The sequence below is a fragment of the Canis lupus genome, chromosome X, assembly GCF_003254725.2.
Source record: "Canis lupus dingo isolate Sandy chromosome X, ASM325472v2, whole genome shotgun sequence".
Classification (NCBI taxonomy): Eukaryota; Metazoa; Chordata; class Mammalia; order Carnivora; family Canidae; genus Canis; species Canis lupus.
The window spans coordinates 54,510,052-54,529,029 of record NC_064281.1 but is presented as its reverse complement, the minus strand read 5'-3'; the positions used below and the strand labels follow the sequence as shown (position 1 = coordinate 54,529,029).

At 45.5% G+C, this 18,978-nt stretch overlaps 1 protein-coding gene across 1 annotated transcript in view; it reads right to left on the bottom strand.

Annotated features, from left to right (window-relative positions):
• DGAT2L6 (diacylglycerol O-acyltransferase 2 like 6) overlaps positions 1-8,606 on the bottom strand; it is a 35,061-nt gene extending 26,455 nt beyond the window's left edge. The window contains exon 1 of the mRNA XM_025466281.3: positions 8,522-8,606. Within this exon, the coding sequence (XP_025322066.1) occupies positions 8,522-8,606 (85 nt within the window). The remainder of the gene's footprint in view (positions 1-8,521) is intronic.
• Between the last annotated feature and the right edge of the window lie 10,372 nt (positions 8,607-18,978).

The window sequence follows — 18,978 nt, the reverse complement described above, 5'->3', positions numbered from 1 at the left end:
CTGGAAAAAAAAGACAGTCTCTTCTATAAATGGTGCTGGGAAAATTGGACAGCCATGTGCAGAAGAATGAAACTAGACCATTTTCCTACACCATACACAAAAATAAACTCAAAATGGATGAAAGATCTCAATGTGAGACATGAATCCATCAAAATCCTAGAGGAGAACACAGGCAACACCCTTTTTGAACTTGGCCACAGCAACTTCTTGCAAGATACATCTATGAAGGCAAGGGAAACAAAAGCAAAAATGAACTATTGGGACTTCATCAAGATAAAAAGCTTCTGCACAGCAAAAGAAACAGTCAACAAAACTCAAAGACAACCTACTGAATGGGAGAAGACATTTACAAATGACATATCAGAAAAAAGGCTAGTATCCAAGATCTATAAATAACTTCTTAAACTCCACACCCAAGAAACAAGCAATCCAATCATGAAATGGGCAAAACACATGAACAGAAATTTTACCAAAGAAGACATAGACATGGCCAACAAACACATGAGGAAATGCTCCGCATCACTGGCCATCAGGGAAATACAAATCCAAACCACAATGAGATACCACCTCACACCAGTGAGAATGGTGAAATTAACAAGACAGGAAACAACAAATGTTGGAGAGGATGTGGAGAAAGGGGAATCCTCTTGCACTATTGGTGGGAATGTGAACTGGTACAGCCACTCTGGAAAACTGTGTGGAAGTTCCTCAAAGAGTTAAAAATAGAGCTACCCTACGACCCAGCAATTGCACTACTGGGGATTTACCCCAAAGATACAGATGCAGTGAAAAACCAAGACATCTGCACCCCGATGTTTCTAGCAGCAATGTCCACAATAGCCAAACTGTGGAAAGAGCCTCAGTGTCCACTGAAAGATGAGTGAATAAAGAAGATGTGGTCTCTATATACAATGGAATATTACTCAGCCATTAGAAATGACAAATACCCATCATTTGCTTCTATCCAGAACTGGAGGGTATTATGCTGAGTGAAGTAAGTCAATTGGAGAAAGACAAACATTATATGGTTTCATTCATTCAGGGAATATAAAAAATAGTGAAGGAGATTAAAGGGAAAAGGAGAGAAAAAGAGTGGGAAATATCAGAGAGGGTGACAAAACATGAGAGACTCCTAACTCTGAAAAACAAACAAGGGGAGGTGCGCAGGGGGATGGGGTGACTGGGTGATGGGCACTGAGGGGGTAACTTGACAGGATGAGCAGTGGGTATTATACTATATGTTGGCAAATTGAACTCCAATAAAAAATATACAAAAAATACCGAGATACCTGCACCCTAATGTTTATAGCAGCAATGTCCACAATAGTCAAACTGTGGAAGGAGTCTCGATGTCCATCAACAGATGAATGGATAAAGAAGATGTGGTCTATGTATACAATGGAATATTACTCAGCCATTAGAAACGACAAATACCCATCATTTGCTTTGACATGGATGGAACTGGAGGGTATTATGCTGAGTGAAATAAGTCAATCGGAGAAGGACAAACATTATATGGTCTCATTCATTTGGGGAATATAAATAATAGTGAAAGGGAATATAAGGGAAGGGAGAAGAAATGTGTGGGAAATATCAGAAAGGGAGACAGAACATGAAGACTCCTAACTCTGGGAAACGAACTAGGGGTGGTAGAAGGGGAGGAGGGAGCGGGGGTGGGAGTGAATGGGTGATGGGCACTGAGGGGGGCACTTCACGGGATGAGCACTGGGGTGTTATGCTATATGTTGGCAAATCAAACTCCAATAAAAAAATGAACAAAAAATATAGTCAGGGTTCAAATGTCATTCTGCGAACCCATGGGAACCCAGGCAAAAGACCATTCCTTACTACTGGGGAATCTAGAAAGGATTCTTCTAGAAGGTAAGATATAAGTTAAATTTTGGAAGGAGAGTAGGATTTTGACAGAAAGATTAGTGGAGAAAGGATCTTCCATGCATGAGGAAGAACTCAAAGACCTGTCGATGGAGTCCAAGGCCCATAACACCATAACAGGGAGGATAAAAAGCCATGGAGTAGGAGTGGAACTGGGAAGGAAGCTGGGGCAATTAGGCGTGATACTAGAGGGAAGATGAAGCCAGTGAAAGTTCTTAAGCAGATGAGCAGCATGATCATATCTGTGTATCAGGAAGATAATTTGCAATAACTGTGGTAGCAAGAGAAATTGTTGGCAGGGAATCAGCTAAGAGTTCCAGTAATTTAGATGAGATGAGAGGCAATGGGAACCTGAAGCAGGTTACTATTTGTCAACCGAATTTGAAAGATACTATGGAGGGAGAATTTTCAGAGTTTGGCAGTTGATTGGATGTAAGGGGTGAATGAATGATGCTTTAAAGGAGCCTGTGGGAATGCTAGGAATGTGTCATTGTCTCTTTTTGCCTAATAATCTAGGATCTAGCTGCGTGTTATTCTTCCTGAAGGTACAATGAAATCAGAACCTAGGGTGCCTGTCTCAGAAGTGGTTGTCAGTCCTCTGTTGATCAAACGGCAAGATTTGACAGTGTCTTACAAGGTGGGGGGCTGGGCTCCAAGTAATGTCAATTTCTATAACAGAAAGGAAGAAAATGAACATCTGTTGAGGATATTTTTTGCTCTTTGGTCTTCAGTATGGTCTTTAGAGGGAGATACTTTGCTCTGTTTCTACAATGGTAAGAGTGAATGACTTAACTCATGAAGGTCACATAAAAAATAAAAGTGACTTACTTGCACAAGGTCACATAGCAAGCAAATGGCAGACCTGGCCTTTCTGACCCCCAAGACTATTTTCCATTTCATGTAGTATCAGAAGCCAGAGAAAGAAGGAAGGCTTACAAAAAACAAAAAACAAAAAACAAAAAACAAAACACACACACACACACACACACACACACAAAAGAATGACCAGGAGAGAGGAAAAAGAACAAGAGAGTTCTTAAGGTCTCTACTGAGGAAGAAGAAATCCAGAAGAATCATCAATTTAGTGTCACGCCTGGTCTTGTGAGAACTATAATAACCATGACAAGACATGACTCCTGATGGGGGCAAAGGATATAAGGGCTGCTACCTAACCTATTTTTACAAAGTGCTTTAGACTTTCAGAGGTGATGTAGTCGTGATGTAGTCTTGGGTTGTCTAGGAAATGTTGCAGAGAAGCCATGACTGAGCAATATCTCAAAGGAGGGTTTGCCCATGATTAGGTCAGCAAGAGTGATCAAAGCATCTTTCTAGTGGAGGGAATAGTCAGAGCAGAGATGAAGAAGTGGGAGAGTACCCTTTACATTTGTCTGTGAATAGACTGCCTAGAACACAAGCTTCGTATAGAGGAAGCATAGGGGGATGAGCTGGTAAAAAGATTAGAGCCAGAGAGTAGAGGGGGGCCTTGAATGCCCAAGCTAATACATTTGTACTTCACTAAGTAGGCAGTAGGAAAACACTGACTATATTTGAGCAGGAGAAGGCTGTAATCAAAGATGTTTTCAGGGACGCCTGGGTGGCTCAGCGGTTGAGTGCCTGCCTTCAGCTCAGGGCATGATCCTGGAGTCCTGGGATAGAGTCCCACATCGGGCTCCCTGCATGCAGCCTGCTTCTCTGTCTGCCTGTGTCTCTGCCTCTCTCTCTGTGTCTCTTATGAATAACTAAGACTCTACTGGGAGCAAGCAGTGGAATGGCTTGGAGAGGGTGGAGAGTAGAAGGTAGAGGACCATGAAAGAGGATATTGCAACAATTTAGGTAGATAGTGATACAAGCACAGAAAAGAAGAGACTGATGGAAAGCCATCCTCTAATGGAAGCTGGCCCTCAGGAGGACTGTCAGGGACATTGAGTAATTCTAAGGCTCATGAGTATTTGTATTTCACATCTCCCTCAAACTGTCTTTCCATTCCTCTCTTCTCATTTTTTTCCTCCTTCTTGTCCCTGTGCCTTTTTTTTATCTCCCCTTTTCCCTTATTTTGTCTCCCATTATTTTCAGTGATCCTCAGTAATCAGCCATGATTCTGAACATCATTTGAGAAGGAGAGGCATTGAGGGAGGCTCTGAGCAGGAAATGAAGGAAGGTGGGTGTGAAAGAGAAGAAGGAAGGAAATTAAGAAGAGAGGAAGAGGGCAGCCCCGGTGGTGCAGCGGTTTAGCGCCACCTGCAGCCCAGGGTTTGATCCTGGAGACCCAGGATCGAGACCCCACATCGGGCTCCCTGCGTGGAGCCTGCTTCTTCTCCCTCTGCCTGTGTCTCTGCCTCTGCCTCTCTCTCTCAATCTCTCTCTGAATAAATAAATAAATCTTGGAAGAAAGGGGGAGAGAGAGGGAGGGACACTTTTCTGTATGGAGCATTCACTGTAGGCCAAGCTGAGAGGATGGAGATACTGAGACTTAGAGAGGTCACAATACTTGCTGGAAGTCACACAGCTACTTATTAAAGTTTGACAAATTCCAGAATCCACGTCCTATTCACCATGTTTCACTATTTCTCTTCTCTGCCTTCCCCAATTCCCTCAACTTTGTGTAATATTTTTTCCCCTGACGCCTGAATATCATTTCATTGTGACTCTTTCACTTACTACACTGTTTTTTAAATTGTAGTGACTTGTGTATGTGTCCAGCATGATACATAAACTGTGTACAATGGTGGAATTAATGGTTGCTTTGTCTTTGTAGCTAGATAGTAAGGAGTTGGTACTTGACTCATTGTAGTCTTTTAAAAAAATATATTATTTATTTATTCATGGGAGACAGAGAGAGAGAGAGAGGCAGAGAGAGAAGCAGGCTCCACACAGGGAGCCCGATGTGGGACTCAATCCCGGGATCCCGGGACTCGACGATCCCGGGACTCCAGGACTACGCCCTGGGCCAAAGGCAGGCACTAAACCGCTGAGCCATCCAGGGATCCCCCTGACTCATTGTAGTCTTGACAAGGACAGTCATTGTCTTGTAATTAGTATCTGCTCTACAACAATTGAACAGATTTGAATATTTTGGCACCTCTGTGGGCATCTCACATTGTTAGATGCTACAGGTACCTTAGTAAACTCCAAGACCCAGGATTCATGTTTTAACTTCTAGTATAATCACTAAAATAATAGAAACAGGATGTATAACATCTAAACTAGTAGAGGAAGCCAAAAGGAATGATAAAGGTAATCAATTTAAAAAGTCAAGACAGGGCAGTCCTGGTGGCGCAGCGGTTTAGCGCCGCCTGCAGTCAGAGGTGTGATCCTGGAGACCTGGGATCGAGTCCCACGTTGGGCTCCCTGCATGGAGCCTGCTTCTCTCTCTGCCTCTGTGTCTCTCATGAATAAATAAAATAAAATCTTAAAAAAAAAGTCAAGACAAATAGCCAACAAGTAAACAAGCATACTAAAAGATGCTCAACTCCACTAATCATTAGGAAAACACAAATCAAAATCACAATGAGACATCATCACATTCATTAGGATGGTTCTTGTTTAAAGAACCTCAGAAAATAAAAAAGTGTTGGAGGGAATGTGGAGAAATCGGACCCCTCATGCATTGTTGGTGGTAATGTAAAATGGCACAGCTGCTTGGAGAACAGTATAGCAGTTCCTCAAAAAAATTTAAAATGGAATTTCCATATGATCTAGCAATCCCCCTTCTGGGAATATATCCAAAAGAATTGAAAACAGGGGGCAGCCCGGGTGGCTCAGCGGTTTAGCGCCACCTTCAGCCCAGGGCCTGATCTTGGAGACCTGGGATCAAGTCCCGTGTCGGGGCTTCCTGCATGGAGCCTGCTTCTGTCTCTCTCTCTCTCATGAATAAATAAATAAAATCTTTTAAAAAAAGGAATTGAAAACAGGACCTCAAAGATATATTTGAACATCCATGTTTATAGAAGCATTATTTGCAATGAAGCATTATTTGCAATATCCACACAGTGGAATATTGTTCATCCTTAACAAGGAAGGAAATCCTGTCACATGATACAACACAGGTGAAACCTAAAGACATGGTAAATGAAATAAGCCAGTTGCAAAAGGACAAATAGTGCATAATTCTACTTATATGAAGTACCCAGAGTAGTCAAAATCAGAGATGGAAAGTAGAATGGTGTTTTCCAGGGGCTGGGGGAAGGGGAAATGGTGAGTTCTTATTTAATGGGTAGAGAGTTTCAGTTTTACAAGATGAAAAGAGTTCTGGAGGTGGATGGTAGTGATGGTTGTACAACACTAGATGTATTTAATGCTGCTAGAATGTACACTTAAAAATAGTTGATGTTATGTGTATTTTACCACAATTTAAAAAAAAAACTCAAAAATACGGGAGAAAGAAAACATTCACATTTATTATTAGTGTTTTCACTGAAGACACGTAAGTGACATCATTTGTCCCTAACATCCCTACTCCACACCTCCAGCTCTTCCAGGAAAACTGGAAACTAGTAAAATGGGGGTCTGGGGTGGGCATTACTAGGAGGCTAACCCTCACCTCTGAGCCCTTACATATTCAGTGATGGATATGCTTTTAATCCTCATCCCTGGGATCCCTGGGTGGCGCAGCGGTTTGGCGCCTGCCTTTGGCCCAGGGCGCGATCCTGGAGACCCGGGATTGAATCCCATGTCGGGCTCCCGGTGCTTGGAGCCTGCTTCTCCCTCTGCCTATGTCTCTGCCTCTCTCTCTCTCTCTCTCTCTGTGACTATCATAAATAAATACAAATTAAAAAAAAAATCCTCATCCCTGTCTAGAGACAGCATCCTTTGAGATGGGGAAAAGAGAGAAAAAAATACTTTAAAACAAATAATTTTCTGGTTGAAAAATGAAAACATTTCATTGAAAAGAGCTCCCAGAAGAGCCAGAACATTTTGGGCACTTGTGTTTAAATACCACACAAAGGCTGGTATTTAAAAAAATAGTCAAAGTGTGGCAGACCCCACACTTAAAGGGATCAGCTTAAATAGTTCTTCTTCTCTTGACTTCTTTTCTCTCCTCTCTAAAACCTATCTTTTCCCACTCTCTCTGGGATCCAGACTTGAAATGGTGGCTGTCACCACAATGCCAACCAAGTCTTTTAGGACATTCCCCTGTCCCTCACTTTCTGAACTAAGGGCTGGAAGTTGTCAAAGGGGTCTGTTTGAGGAAGTTAAGATAAAGGCACAGAGAGACAAAAAGAAAATATAAAAGACTAAAAACAAGTTTATAGAAAAATAGCTTTTTTCCCCTTAATACAACTAGAGTCAGGCCACTGATAGACTAAGAGCTCAGCATGACTTGATTTCAATGAGGCTTAATACGTCATCATCTTTTGGGGGTCATGGACCCCACTGGCAGTCTGGTGAAGCCCAGGGACCCCTTCTCTGAATAATATTTTAAATACACAAAATAAAATATACAGACTTACAAAGGAAATGAATCATATTATAACACAATTCTCAAAACATTACAAAAAATGTGATATAGTAACATGGGCCTCTTGGTTTATGCTTTAAATAACCAGACCTAATGGTAGTTCCAATAACTACTGGAATTTAGAGGTAGTCACAAGCATAAATGAAATTTCGAGACGCCTGCAACAACTGGCATATGAAATGCAAACCTGTGATGTCTATTATTGACAAATTCACTGGTACTGCTAACGCTTCTGTGGTTTGTTGCCTACGTTCATTACTTCAATTCGAGGTTAGTGAAAATTAAGGTGACTTTTTCTATCCAAATTCAAAGCTGTCCCCCCACCCCACCTCAAGTTCTAGGTCTATAGGCCTTTGGTTAAGACCCTCTGTTCTAAGGGGTCATATAGCCTCCCATAGATTGGCATTGACTGCCTTCAGGATGACATTTCTTCCCATACAGTTCTCAAGCTTGGTCCTGTAATTGGCTGCGCATGAAGTCCTAGTTTCTAAGCTTAGAGCTTTCAACCCATTTGCCCAGCACTGATGATTGCCATGCCTTGAATCCACTGCACAATTGGCATTTTATTAAAATTCTATCTAATGAATCACTCAGGCAGCTCTCAGACTTTCCAGAATTTTCTCACCATAGTTTTATACTGGAAAATCACATTCTACCTATCTAGTAACACCAACTCTGCAAGTCATCACCACCTCTGCTCCCATCCCTGAATATGACTTTTCAGCTTAGTTCAGAGGAGGGTGGTCAGAGGGATGGGCTAAATGGGTGATGGGTATCAAGGAGAGCATTTGTTGCCATGAGTACTGGTGTTATATGTAAGTGATGAATCACTAAATTCTACTCCTGAAACTAATATTACACTATATGCTAACTAACGGGAATTTAAATAAAGACTTGAAAAGAAAAAAAGAGGGGGCAGTCCTGAGAAGACTGTGATGATCTTTAAACCAGAACAACCACAGACTCACTCATGGCCTTCATACCCCTCAGTTGGAAAGAGAGAAATCTAATGAACTCAATGGTAGCCCTCTCCCTAGGTGGGGAGGCACAGTCCTTTCCAGGGGAAGGGGACTGACCAGATAATCTCTTTAGAGCCTTCCTCATGTGGGGATCCCTGGCCTCTTTCTTGGTGTGTTCCCATGTACTCTCCAGCCCCTGGGATTCACTCACCCAAAAATATGTAGACTGGGATCCATTGCAAAACAGCCAGAGTTTGGAGGCATTCCTGAAGATCTAGTCTGAAGAGGAAGGCCATGGCTGTGGTGCTCTTCTATTGCAGCAAGAAGCCCAAACAGAAGGCCAGCACTTCTAAAGCTGAGCTGATTATAGGTGCTTTGCTCTAATCTCTTATCACTGAGTCCTTTTTGCTGCTGAAGGTTTTAGGTTTGACTGAACCTTTACTCCAGTCTTCCCTGTTGTCAGCCCTGGCCCTGCCCCAGCTTCCTACACACATCAGGTTTCAGATCATCCTATCTAATCTCTCTAACATATATCCTTTCTCCAGGTGTGCTCAATTGCAATGAGGCAGATATAGCCGTGGGGTGATTTTTGCTGTGTGTGGGGATGTCCCCGATAAATGAGTACTGGAAAAGAGAATGATTAAGGCCTCCGATAGGACCTCTGAAAAGCAACATACTTTCCTGCTTAAGAAAGGAGACCTGGTGACTATACTTGCTTCTGCCTTAAGTGGCTGCTCTATGGCTCCTCTTGTCTTCTACTGAGAACTACCTAGTCAACTTGGGCCTTTTTCTACACTGCTTTCTAGACTTCCTGGATCTGTCCTGGTGCCTCTATTCCCAGAGGCTCTGTATCAGCAGCCAGATATCATATGATAGAGTGGGAGAAGCATTATAGAGAGAGCACACCTGGCTTCCAGGCCGACTTCCACCATGTTATTCCCATGACACCTTTGTTAATTGCTCCATCTCTCTAGAGCTCAGCTGGAGCATTCATTGTTGGAAGCAGTATAGTGTTTAGGGACATGGATTTTAGAGCTGGATAGCTGGGGTTAAATTTCTCAGCTCTGCCACTTATAAGTTGGCAAACATCTGTGCCTCAGTTTCCCCATCTATAAAACAGGGACAGTACCTACTTCATATGGCTTTTCTGAGGATTAGATGACTGAATGAATGTAAAGTGCTTAACATAGTGCCTGGCACACATTAGGCACTGTGTAAGTGTTTCCTGTCTATTTAGTTTGGTTAATGGCTATTGAACATCTACTATGTTTCAGGCTAAGAGGCCTGCTTCTACACATTGCCTTTACAAAATTAAAGATTGTCCCCAGGTCCCAGCCCTCTGGATTTATTATTTTTTTCTGTAACTATCTATTGAGTGACTGCTGTTTGCCAGGTACTGTTATAGTTACTGAAGATTTGGTGGGGAAGAAGATGGACATGATTTCTGTCTTCATTGAATGTATAGTCCAGGGGAGGAGACAGACATTAAGCAAAGGAAAAGCACAAAAATATCTATGCACAAAAACAGCCCAGATAAGCATCTTAAAGTCCTTGAATATAGAAGGTGCTCCAAAAAATCTTTTGAATGTAATCAGAAAGGTAGCTAGGAAAACCAAATACAAAAACGGTATCAAGTATCCTACAAGTGCAAGGAAATATTGATTCCTTAGCCTTTTCCAGGAGGTTAGCAGAATTCTGGCTTCTTCCCTAAACCCCACTCTGGTTCAGAGCTCCCTGACTAGACTAATGAGATTTTTCAGAGTTAAGCTTAGGGAAATTTCTTGGTATGTTGCAGGGGTGTGCTTTCATTACCTAGTGTACCCTAGATGGCCACCCAGCATATAACCCTATTTGTCCACTTCCTCTTTCCTTTCTTCTTCTCACTACCTGGGGTTCTCAAGCTACTTATTGGGGATACTTGGCCACATACAGGATGAGATGTATTGGGACATGTCTGCTCAGAATTTTCATGAGAGGAGAGAGAGACATAGAGGAGGCAAGCCTGGTTCTGTTAGGGGAGAGTGCAGATGTGGAGAGCTGGAGTATCTGGAATGGACAAGATCCACAATATTGAGAGCTCCATGTCCCCTTATAGATCAGGTCTCTACCCTCCTTCACTTTCAGATAGGTAAACGGTAGAGACCTAGAAAGGACTCAAAGTCACACTGGGAGCTAGAGACAGGGCAAGAACAGATGGATTTTTATTTCTGTCTCCCTAATGTCCAGGTCAGAGCCTGGTACAGAGTAGATACCCAAGTAAATGTTTGTGGAACAAATGAAGGAGATCTGGTCTCCGGGTTCCTCAGGCAAAATGGACAGGCATGGCTGGGCCAAGGCCCTGACTAGTCACCCTCTTCTTCCCAAAGCAGAGAGTGTGCTTCCAAGCTGGAGGTTTCTACAGCCACATGGACAAGCATCACATAGATGCCAGGGAATGTGGAAAGAGCAGGAAGAAGCGAAGTAGGCCAGTAGACAAACTTGAGCAGCCAACACTCAGGATTTCCCAATTACAGTTCATTTAGCCAACCAACAAAAGCCTACCTGCCTTCGAGTAAGCGGTACCAAGAGAAAGGTGGCCAAGAAGCACAAAGGTCTGCCAATTCCATTCATCAACATTGAAGGCTGACGTGATTTCCCTCAGGAAACAGTCCAGATGTAATCATTGACACCTTTGGGGGACTGTGAGGTGTGCAGAAGAGAGAAGCACCCAGTGACCTGAGGAGATGAGGGAGGGCTTTATGGGAGAGGGGATGCAACGGGGAGAGGCGGGGACTAGGCACAAAAGGCATGAAGGACCCTCCAGGAAAGACTGCCACTAGTTCACCGGACCAAAAGGAATGGGGATCTGATATAAGCTGGCAAACTAAGGAGTTTCTAAGGAGCAACAGAAAAACAAAGAAAGGAGAAAAATGGAAGGAAAAGATCACGGGGGCTGGGGAGCTCAGAAGGAATGGTGGAAGTGAGGGAAGCTCAGGGACAGAAGCAGCCCCAGGATTCTTATTCCTGGATTCGAAGGTCCACCCTCAGCCCTCAGACTGACTCAGTTTCAGAAAGCTTTTGGATAGCTGGGGTTTTGCCATAATGAGTTATCTTCTGATCTTTCCCCTTCTGCCATACTCTTATTGGGTTAATTACTGCAATTTCATATCAATTAAAAATATTTATGCAGGGTGCCTGGGTGGCTCAGTGGTTGAGCATCTGCTTTCAGCTCAGGGAGTGACCCTGGGGTGTGGGGATGGGTTCCTGCATAGGGATCCCTACGGGTAGCCTGCTTCTCCCTCTGCCTATGTCTCTGCCTTTTCCTTTCTGTGTCTCTCATGAGTAAATAAATAAAATCTTTAAAAAAATAAAAGTATTTATGGAGAACCTACTTAATGCCAAGCATCAGGTGAGGTACTACAGAAGGTACCTACCTAGTCTTTCACTCACTAAATTTTTCCTGAGGTCCTTCTATAAGACTGGTACTATTCTAGGTTGACAACTGTGTGTGGGGGTGGGGTGGGGGGGCAGGCAGAGAGTCAAAGAAGTGCATACAGCATCAATACAGGGATTGGGGCCATCAGAGAATCACAAAGAAGACAGAGGGGAAGGCTAGTAGATGTGTGACCCTGGACAAGATACTTGTCTTCTCTGAGTCTCGGTTTCCTCATCTGGAAAATGGGACTAATCATATTTATTCACTGTGAGGATTAGTGGTAAGTTTTGAAAAGCTCCTTCCTTGGGCAGTCAGTGTCTGACACCCAGGAGCCCCTTGATGGGACTGGTATTCGGCTGTAGGGAGGTGGTGTTTGCAATGGGCTCCAACAGGTAGAGAAGGAGGGACTATAACACCCCTCCCCCATGGCACCCAGTAGATGCAGAAATCTGGAGGTTTGCTCTGGCACAAGGACTGGTTTTGGTGTTTCGGGAGCCTTAGCTTTGTGGAGGGGAGTAGAAGCACGGAAGGCTGGCCACTGTAAGTGGGGGTGTTTTCCTTACAAACCTCTTCATGCCTGGTGGTCTAGTGAAAGTAGACCCTGGACAGGTGGTTCTGAGGAGGGGCCTATGGACGTGGAGTCAGGGCAAAATGGGGTGGGTATTTCAAAATCCCCTGGGAGTCCCTGGATCACTTCTCAGGGCAGGCAGGCCCTGGGGAACAGTGGCATCTGGTGTCTTGATTCAGGCAAAAGTGACCAACTGTGTCTGTGTGCCAGGGACTGAGGACATGGGATTTTTCAGTGCTGAAACCAAGAAAATGGTCTCAGGTAAACCGGGACAGTTTGTCCCCTAGTTCAGGTGACTGTTACTCTCTCCTGGACTTCAGCAGGCTGCTCCCTGCAGGTCTCCCTTCCTTTCTGGCCTCCATGCTGCAGGATTGCTGTCAAACACAGCTCTTTGCCACTGCCCTGTTTGAAGCCCTCCCAAGTCTCCCGTGGTCTCTGGAATCAAGTTCAAACCCCAGAACCTGGCATCCAGAACCCTTCTACAGTGGGTTTTGCCTTCCATGATTGTCTTCTTTCCCATTACTTGCACCCCCCAGTAGATATGGCCTCCTTCCCCAAACAAGAAGTGCCCCCTTCCTCTTCTGGGCCTTTGCCCCTGATTGTCTCCTACCAGCCTGACTAATTCCTACCCTTGCTTTCTCTCCCCTGCTCTCACCTCTGGCTTCCCAAGGTACATTATGCCTGCTTTTGGGAGAGTGCATATCAGGAGTTAGTTTGGGATCACGGACCCCACTTCTACGCCCAGTTTCTAGTGCAATGCTTGATAAGCTTTTGGTATATTTATTTTGAATAGTCAGTATATTCGTGCGATTCAAAATTCAAAAGGGACCATAAGGAATTCAGTGAAAAGTCTCCTTCCCACTCCTGGCCTCTAAGCACTCCCACACTTTTCTCCCTCCATGCACGCAGAAAATAAGGTACTTTACTTTGTTAAATGAACACAGGAATAAACAGGGGAGACTCAGAAACAATACAAATGCTCACAATCTGGAGCTGGCTAAGGAAGCTCTTGCATAGCAACATTATAGATGAATCTGCAGTCCTTCAAAATCATGAAGATTAGAAGCTCCTGGGGGGCGCAGTGGGTTAAACATCCAACTCTTGGTTTGGGCTCAGGTCCTGATCTCGGGATCCTGCGATCTGGGATTGAGCCCCCAGTCGGGCTCCACTCTCAGTGCAGAGCTGCTGGAGATTCTGTCCCTGCCTCTGTCCCTGCCCCCGACCCCGGCCTTGCTTTCTCTCAAACAAATAAATACATACATGAAATCTTTTTTTAAAATGTCATTAAAATTATTGTAAGGCAGACTCTGTAGTGTACCATACGTTAAGCTGTAAAAACAGACCTCTCCATTGAATGCACTTTGTAAAAATGTGGTCTTTTCAGTGATAGGATGAAAGGATGTCTGAGAGAGAAATGATTGCAGCTTTAAGGTGAAGAGATTCTGGGTTGTCTTTTATGTAAAGTTGTTTGAATATGAAAAGAGAGAGGCTGGATTGTTGTGAATCTGCCTGATGAAGAAGTGTGATTCATGCTGGGACTCATTCAATCAGTAATGCATTCCACAAACACTGAATGCTTGCTTTGTCAGGAGGAAAGAGCCGGAAACAATGCCGAGCTGCTCAGGATGAGCACTAAGCAGGCTCTGGGGACCTAGGAAGCTCTGAGACAGTGACACAGGTGGGGAGTGTGATGAGTTCATTTCAAGACTGTTGAGTTTGAGTTCTGTGTGTGCATGAAGAGGACCTGTGTAGTGGATGGTAGGATCTAGGTCTGGGTGCTGAGCGGAAAGGTCAGAGCTAGTGCTGGCCATCAGGGTCCCTGAAGTTAGGGAAGCCAGAGCTCACCCAGGGAGGTGAGCAGGTAAGGAGAAGATAGGTTACATAAAGTAGCGAGAGGTCATTCTGCAGATCTCTCAATCTCTCTGAGCCAGGGCCAAGAGCACAAGCAGGGGGAGCAGGAGATGGGGAAGCAGGCTAACCCTGAGCAGGGAGCCTGACACGGGGCTCGATCCCAGGACTCCGGGATCATGACCTGAGCCAAAGGCAGGCACTTAACAGACTGAGCCACCCAGGCACCTGCCTCATGCGTTCATCACCTGGGTCTGGTTTTAGTTGTCTAGGAAGGCCTTGGACCAAGGGGGTCTTCAACTGGCTTAAAAATATATAGGGGCCCCTAAGTAAGAGGCTGGGGTAGAGGGTTTAAATGATTAAAGATCCGGAGAGGAGCACCTGGGTGGCTCAGTCAGTTACGTGTCTGACTCTTGATTTTGTCTCAGGTCATGATCTCGCAGTCTTGAGATAGAGCCCTGAGTTGGGCTCCGTGCTGGGCACAGAACCTGCTGGAGATTCTCTCTCTACCTCTCCCTCTGCCCCTCCTCTTTCTAATAAGTAAATCTTTAAATTTTAAAACAGCAAAAACAGATTAATGATCAGCAAGGACTGGAGGGGGAGAGCAGGTAGGCCTGGCACTGGGAGCAGGAATGTTCCCCTGCAGGTTGAGGGATGGTGGGGGCCCCAGGGAGGGGAGGGGAGGTTAGGTTTCTGAGTAGGGGTTTCCCTCTAATGAGCAGGTCTCTGATGTGCCCTTGGAGGGCCTGTTGGGCAAAACTGATGGAATTGTTGCTCAGAACTTAGAGAAGGGGGAGGGGTTATTCCCAGAGTGGTGTGCCACTGGGGTGTTATTGCCACCTTCATATGTCCCCTGGGCTCTGCGCTTCCCAGGGAGGCACTGCAGTGGACTGGAAGACTGTGTGGCCTTTGGAGTCTGGTCGACCTGGAATCCAGGCCTAGCTGTACCACTTAGGGCTGAGTGATTTTTGGGAAATCACATCTCTGAGCCTCAGTTTCCTCATTTCTAAATCGAGGTTCTAATAACATCTTATTTGGGCTGTTGTTCTGAGGACTAGAAAGAAGGTATATCTCCTAGCATATAGCATAGCATAGTAGCTATTATTTGTGATTCGTGATACCACATAGGAGGAGGCTAGCCGCAGTGACTGCTGATTTGTACTCTATCTTTGAGGGACTTATTGCCAGTTAGGACAAGAAGCTGAAATCGAAGACTTTGTTCACCATGCTGTCACACACATTTGGCAAAGGCGGCCTGGCCAGCAGATCTGTAAAAACTGGTTCTCAGTTTCCACTGCACATAACCATTCTCTCCTTGGCTGGTCATTTCAGCACACAAAGAAAAGCATTTCACAAACCCTCTTGCTGGTGGTGATATATGGACAATAGGTTGAGAAAGCATTAGAGAGGCAGGGGTTAAAAGAGAGTTGTGAAACTTTGGATTAAAAAAAATGCATCCCCTCCTCTGTCCCCTTCCCTCACCAGCAGCCTCTGGCTCTCATTCCATGCTCTTGTGCCATGTTTTATAACTGTTCCAAGTGTGGTTACAGATTTGATTTCATTTGCTCCTTACCTGGGCCTGTCAGGTTAAGTAGGGCAGAGGCTGCCTGCATCTGGAAGGGGCACAGAGTTGGGATTAGAACCCACATCTCCTTGTTATGGCATAGGAGCAAACTGTGTGTCAGGTTAAGCTGTACCTTCAATGAATGGGTTAAAAACAAACTGTGAGGAAACAACATGCAGGTGTCCAGGAGCTGTTTTGGCAAGGAGGCAATGGCAACAATACTATCTTACTGTAGAGCATCCAACAGAAATGGAAGGCCATGTGTCTTGTGTTGATGAGCAAGCTGGAGGCCCAGAGTGAGCAGAGGAGGACCGTAGGGTTCAGGTGATACAGGTGGATTTAGTTCCCATAGTTTCCCCCTTTGCAGGTTGTTTTATTTTTTATCATTATTTTTAAAAGATTTTATTTGAGAGAGAGACAGCATGAGCGGCTGGTGGGGGGAGGCAGAGAGAGAGGGAGAAGCAGGCTCCTCACTGAGCAGAGAGCCCCACAGACTTGATCCCAGGACTCTGGGGTTAATGACCTGAGCCGAAGGCAGATGCTTAACCCACTGAACCACCCAGGTGCCCCTGCAAGTTGTTTTAAATGACAGAAGTGACCAGGGTGGCCTGGAGTCACTCTGCTCTGCTCTGCTCTGCTTGGAGTGGCTCAGGACTCTTGACACCAACCTCTGGGGCCTGCAAGCAGCTCATTCAGTCCCCTGCCCTCACAGGGATGCTGGGAGGGACAAGAGTGGAAGCAACAAATCACTGAGGAACTGCACGAAAAGATGGTGCTCAGCATTCACCTTTTTTAAAAGATTTTATTTATTTATGAGAGAGAGAGAGAGGCAGAGACACAGGCAGAGGGAGAAGCAGGCAGGGAGCCCCACATGTGGGCCTGGATCCCGGGTGTCCAGGATCACGCCCTGGGCTGAAGGTGGCGCTAAACCGCTGAGCCACGCGGGCTGCCCAGCGTTCACCTTTTAAAAATCCAACTGGCCACCAAGGGACCGCTATTGAGGGCAAACATTTTGGTCACACTGATAGGTTTGCACCTTCTTTCTACTTATCAGCTGCGTGACTGCACCGTTTTTCCTGAGCCCGCTCCCTCCTTCATCAAATGAAGATATCATCTCCAGCCTGACAGGTTGTTAGGATGAAAGAAGCAGCATATGCGAAAGGTTTACTAGCTGGTGAATGCTTCCGGGAGCCCACCAAACCCGGCTCTCTCTAGGACCCTGAAAGACCCAGCCACGGTGGGAGTAGAGAAGGTGGTTCTTTTTTCAGGCTGGCTGTACTCGGGAGGAAGATGGAGGAAGATGGGCCCGCTCACCGCCTCTGTCTTCCTACTTCCCCTCACCCCCCAGCTGAGGGGGGGTCCTGGCGGGGGAGCTGGCATAACCTTTTCTTTGGTGAGTCAGCCTAGAAGGAATTTCTAGAGCTCCAATGATGTATAAGTGGTGCTTTGGGTTTGCCGTTTTAAAAGCTGCTCCCTCTGGATCAGAGCTTTTCTTTTTTTTTAAGATTTTATTTATTTATTCATGAGAGACGCAGAGAGAGGGAGAGGCAGAGACACAGGCAGAGGGAGAAGCAGGCTCCATGCAGGGAGCCCGACGTGGGACTCGATCCAGGGTCTCCAGGATCAGGCCCCGGGCTGAAGGCGGCGCTAAACCGCTGAGCCACCCGGGCTGCCCTGGATCAGCAGCTTTAAGACACAAACCAGCACCAGCGACTGGGAAGCAAAAGGAAATTGAAGGAAGCACGGCTTACTAGTAGGAACTTGAAGAAGTCAGCTTCTCCGGCCTGTTGTTCTCTCTTCTGTCAAACGGGGACGGCGATACCTATTTCACAGGGTCATTGCATTCCTAGTTGCGTGGGAGTGCTGGGTTGGGCGCCCTGGACCTGTCTGTTTCCATTCCCTTCTTGGTGAACAGACTGTAATCACAGAGCTCCAATGGAAGGCACTTCTTCCTCGGCGGCTCGTCTTTTCTAATGGCTGTCACTATTGAACAACCCCCTGCTACAACTGAGGCAACAGGAGCAGTTCAAAGAAATTGTATCGCCGGAGATCACACAGGTTGCAATTTGTAAAGCCAGGATTCAAACTCGCCTTGTCTAGTTTACCTCTTAGGTATCAGAATGTGTGAGGGGGCTTAATTAAGTTGGATCTTCTGGAAGGCCTGTCTTTAAATAGACTCAGACCAAGGGGGTAACCCCAACCTGACCCATTTTGAGAATGAACTCCGAGTGGAGTTTCAAGGGCAGGAAATAGGCCATCGCTACAGGAAACCTCGCAGTAATTGGGAGAGAGCTAAAAATGAACGCTTGCTTCCCCAGGCCTTGGGGAAACTTAAAATGTGCTCTACCAGTTTCCGGAGTTTTCTGTTGTGAGGGGGAGGTGAGTCCTTTATTAAACTGTATACAAATATATTACTGATATTACTGGTAGTCTTCTGTCCTCTCTCACTAAACTCTACCCCTTACTCATGGCCCCACAGCCCTCCACTCCCACCCCTCACCCCATAAACAAGAGGGACTTCAGTCTCCTATTCAAACCTAAGCTAGACTGAAGAAGCTAGAATAGGAAGGCGGAGTCATCTTCCTCTTAAAAGCAAACCTAAGGAGCGCCTGGGTGGCTCAGTTGGTTGGGCATCTAACTTTGGCTTAGGTCATGATCTACGGGTCCTGAGATCAAGCCCCACAACAGGCGGTCTGCTTGTCCCTCTCCCCCTGCTCCCCACTCCACTTGTTCTGTCTTGCTCTCAAATAAAATCTTAAAAAAAAACAAAACCCAAACCTGTGTGCCTGTCACATAGAACAAGAATGTTTTCTACACAGATCATGTTTCAACACATGGCTGCTGTTTTAAGGAATCAACCCAAGAGCTGAGGACTTCTACCAGAGAGTAGGTACCCTTCCATGTCATCTGTGCCACCCTCCTCACTCTGCACCCAGTTATGGGCATGGCTGCAAACACGTACTAACAGCAAAGTGACTGCCATGGCACATTTACCACTACAGACCATGCCAGGTATCGTGCAGCATAGGCAAGCAGGGTCAGAATGGTCTTAGGATAGCCCAGTTAAGAGCTGGACTACAGCCTGAGCTGCTCTTCACCCTAAGGGCTAAGGCAAATAGTCCCAGGAGAGTCAAGGTCCTAGCCCCAGTTGCACACACAAGGATGACTCTCACACAGCACCTTACCTATTTCTCTCATTTCTCCTGGCCAAGGCAGACCAAGGAGAGAGGATTCTTAACGGTTCATTCATTTGCAGCTCTATTTCCCGAAATT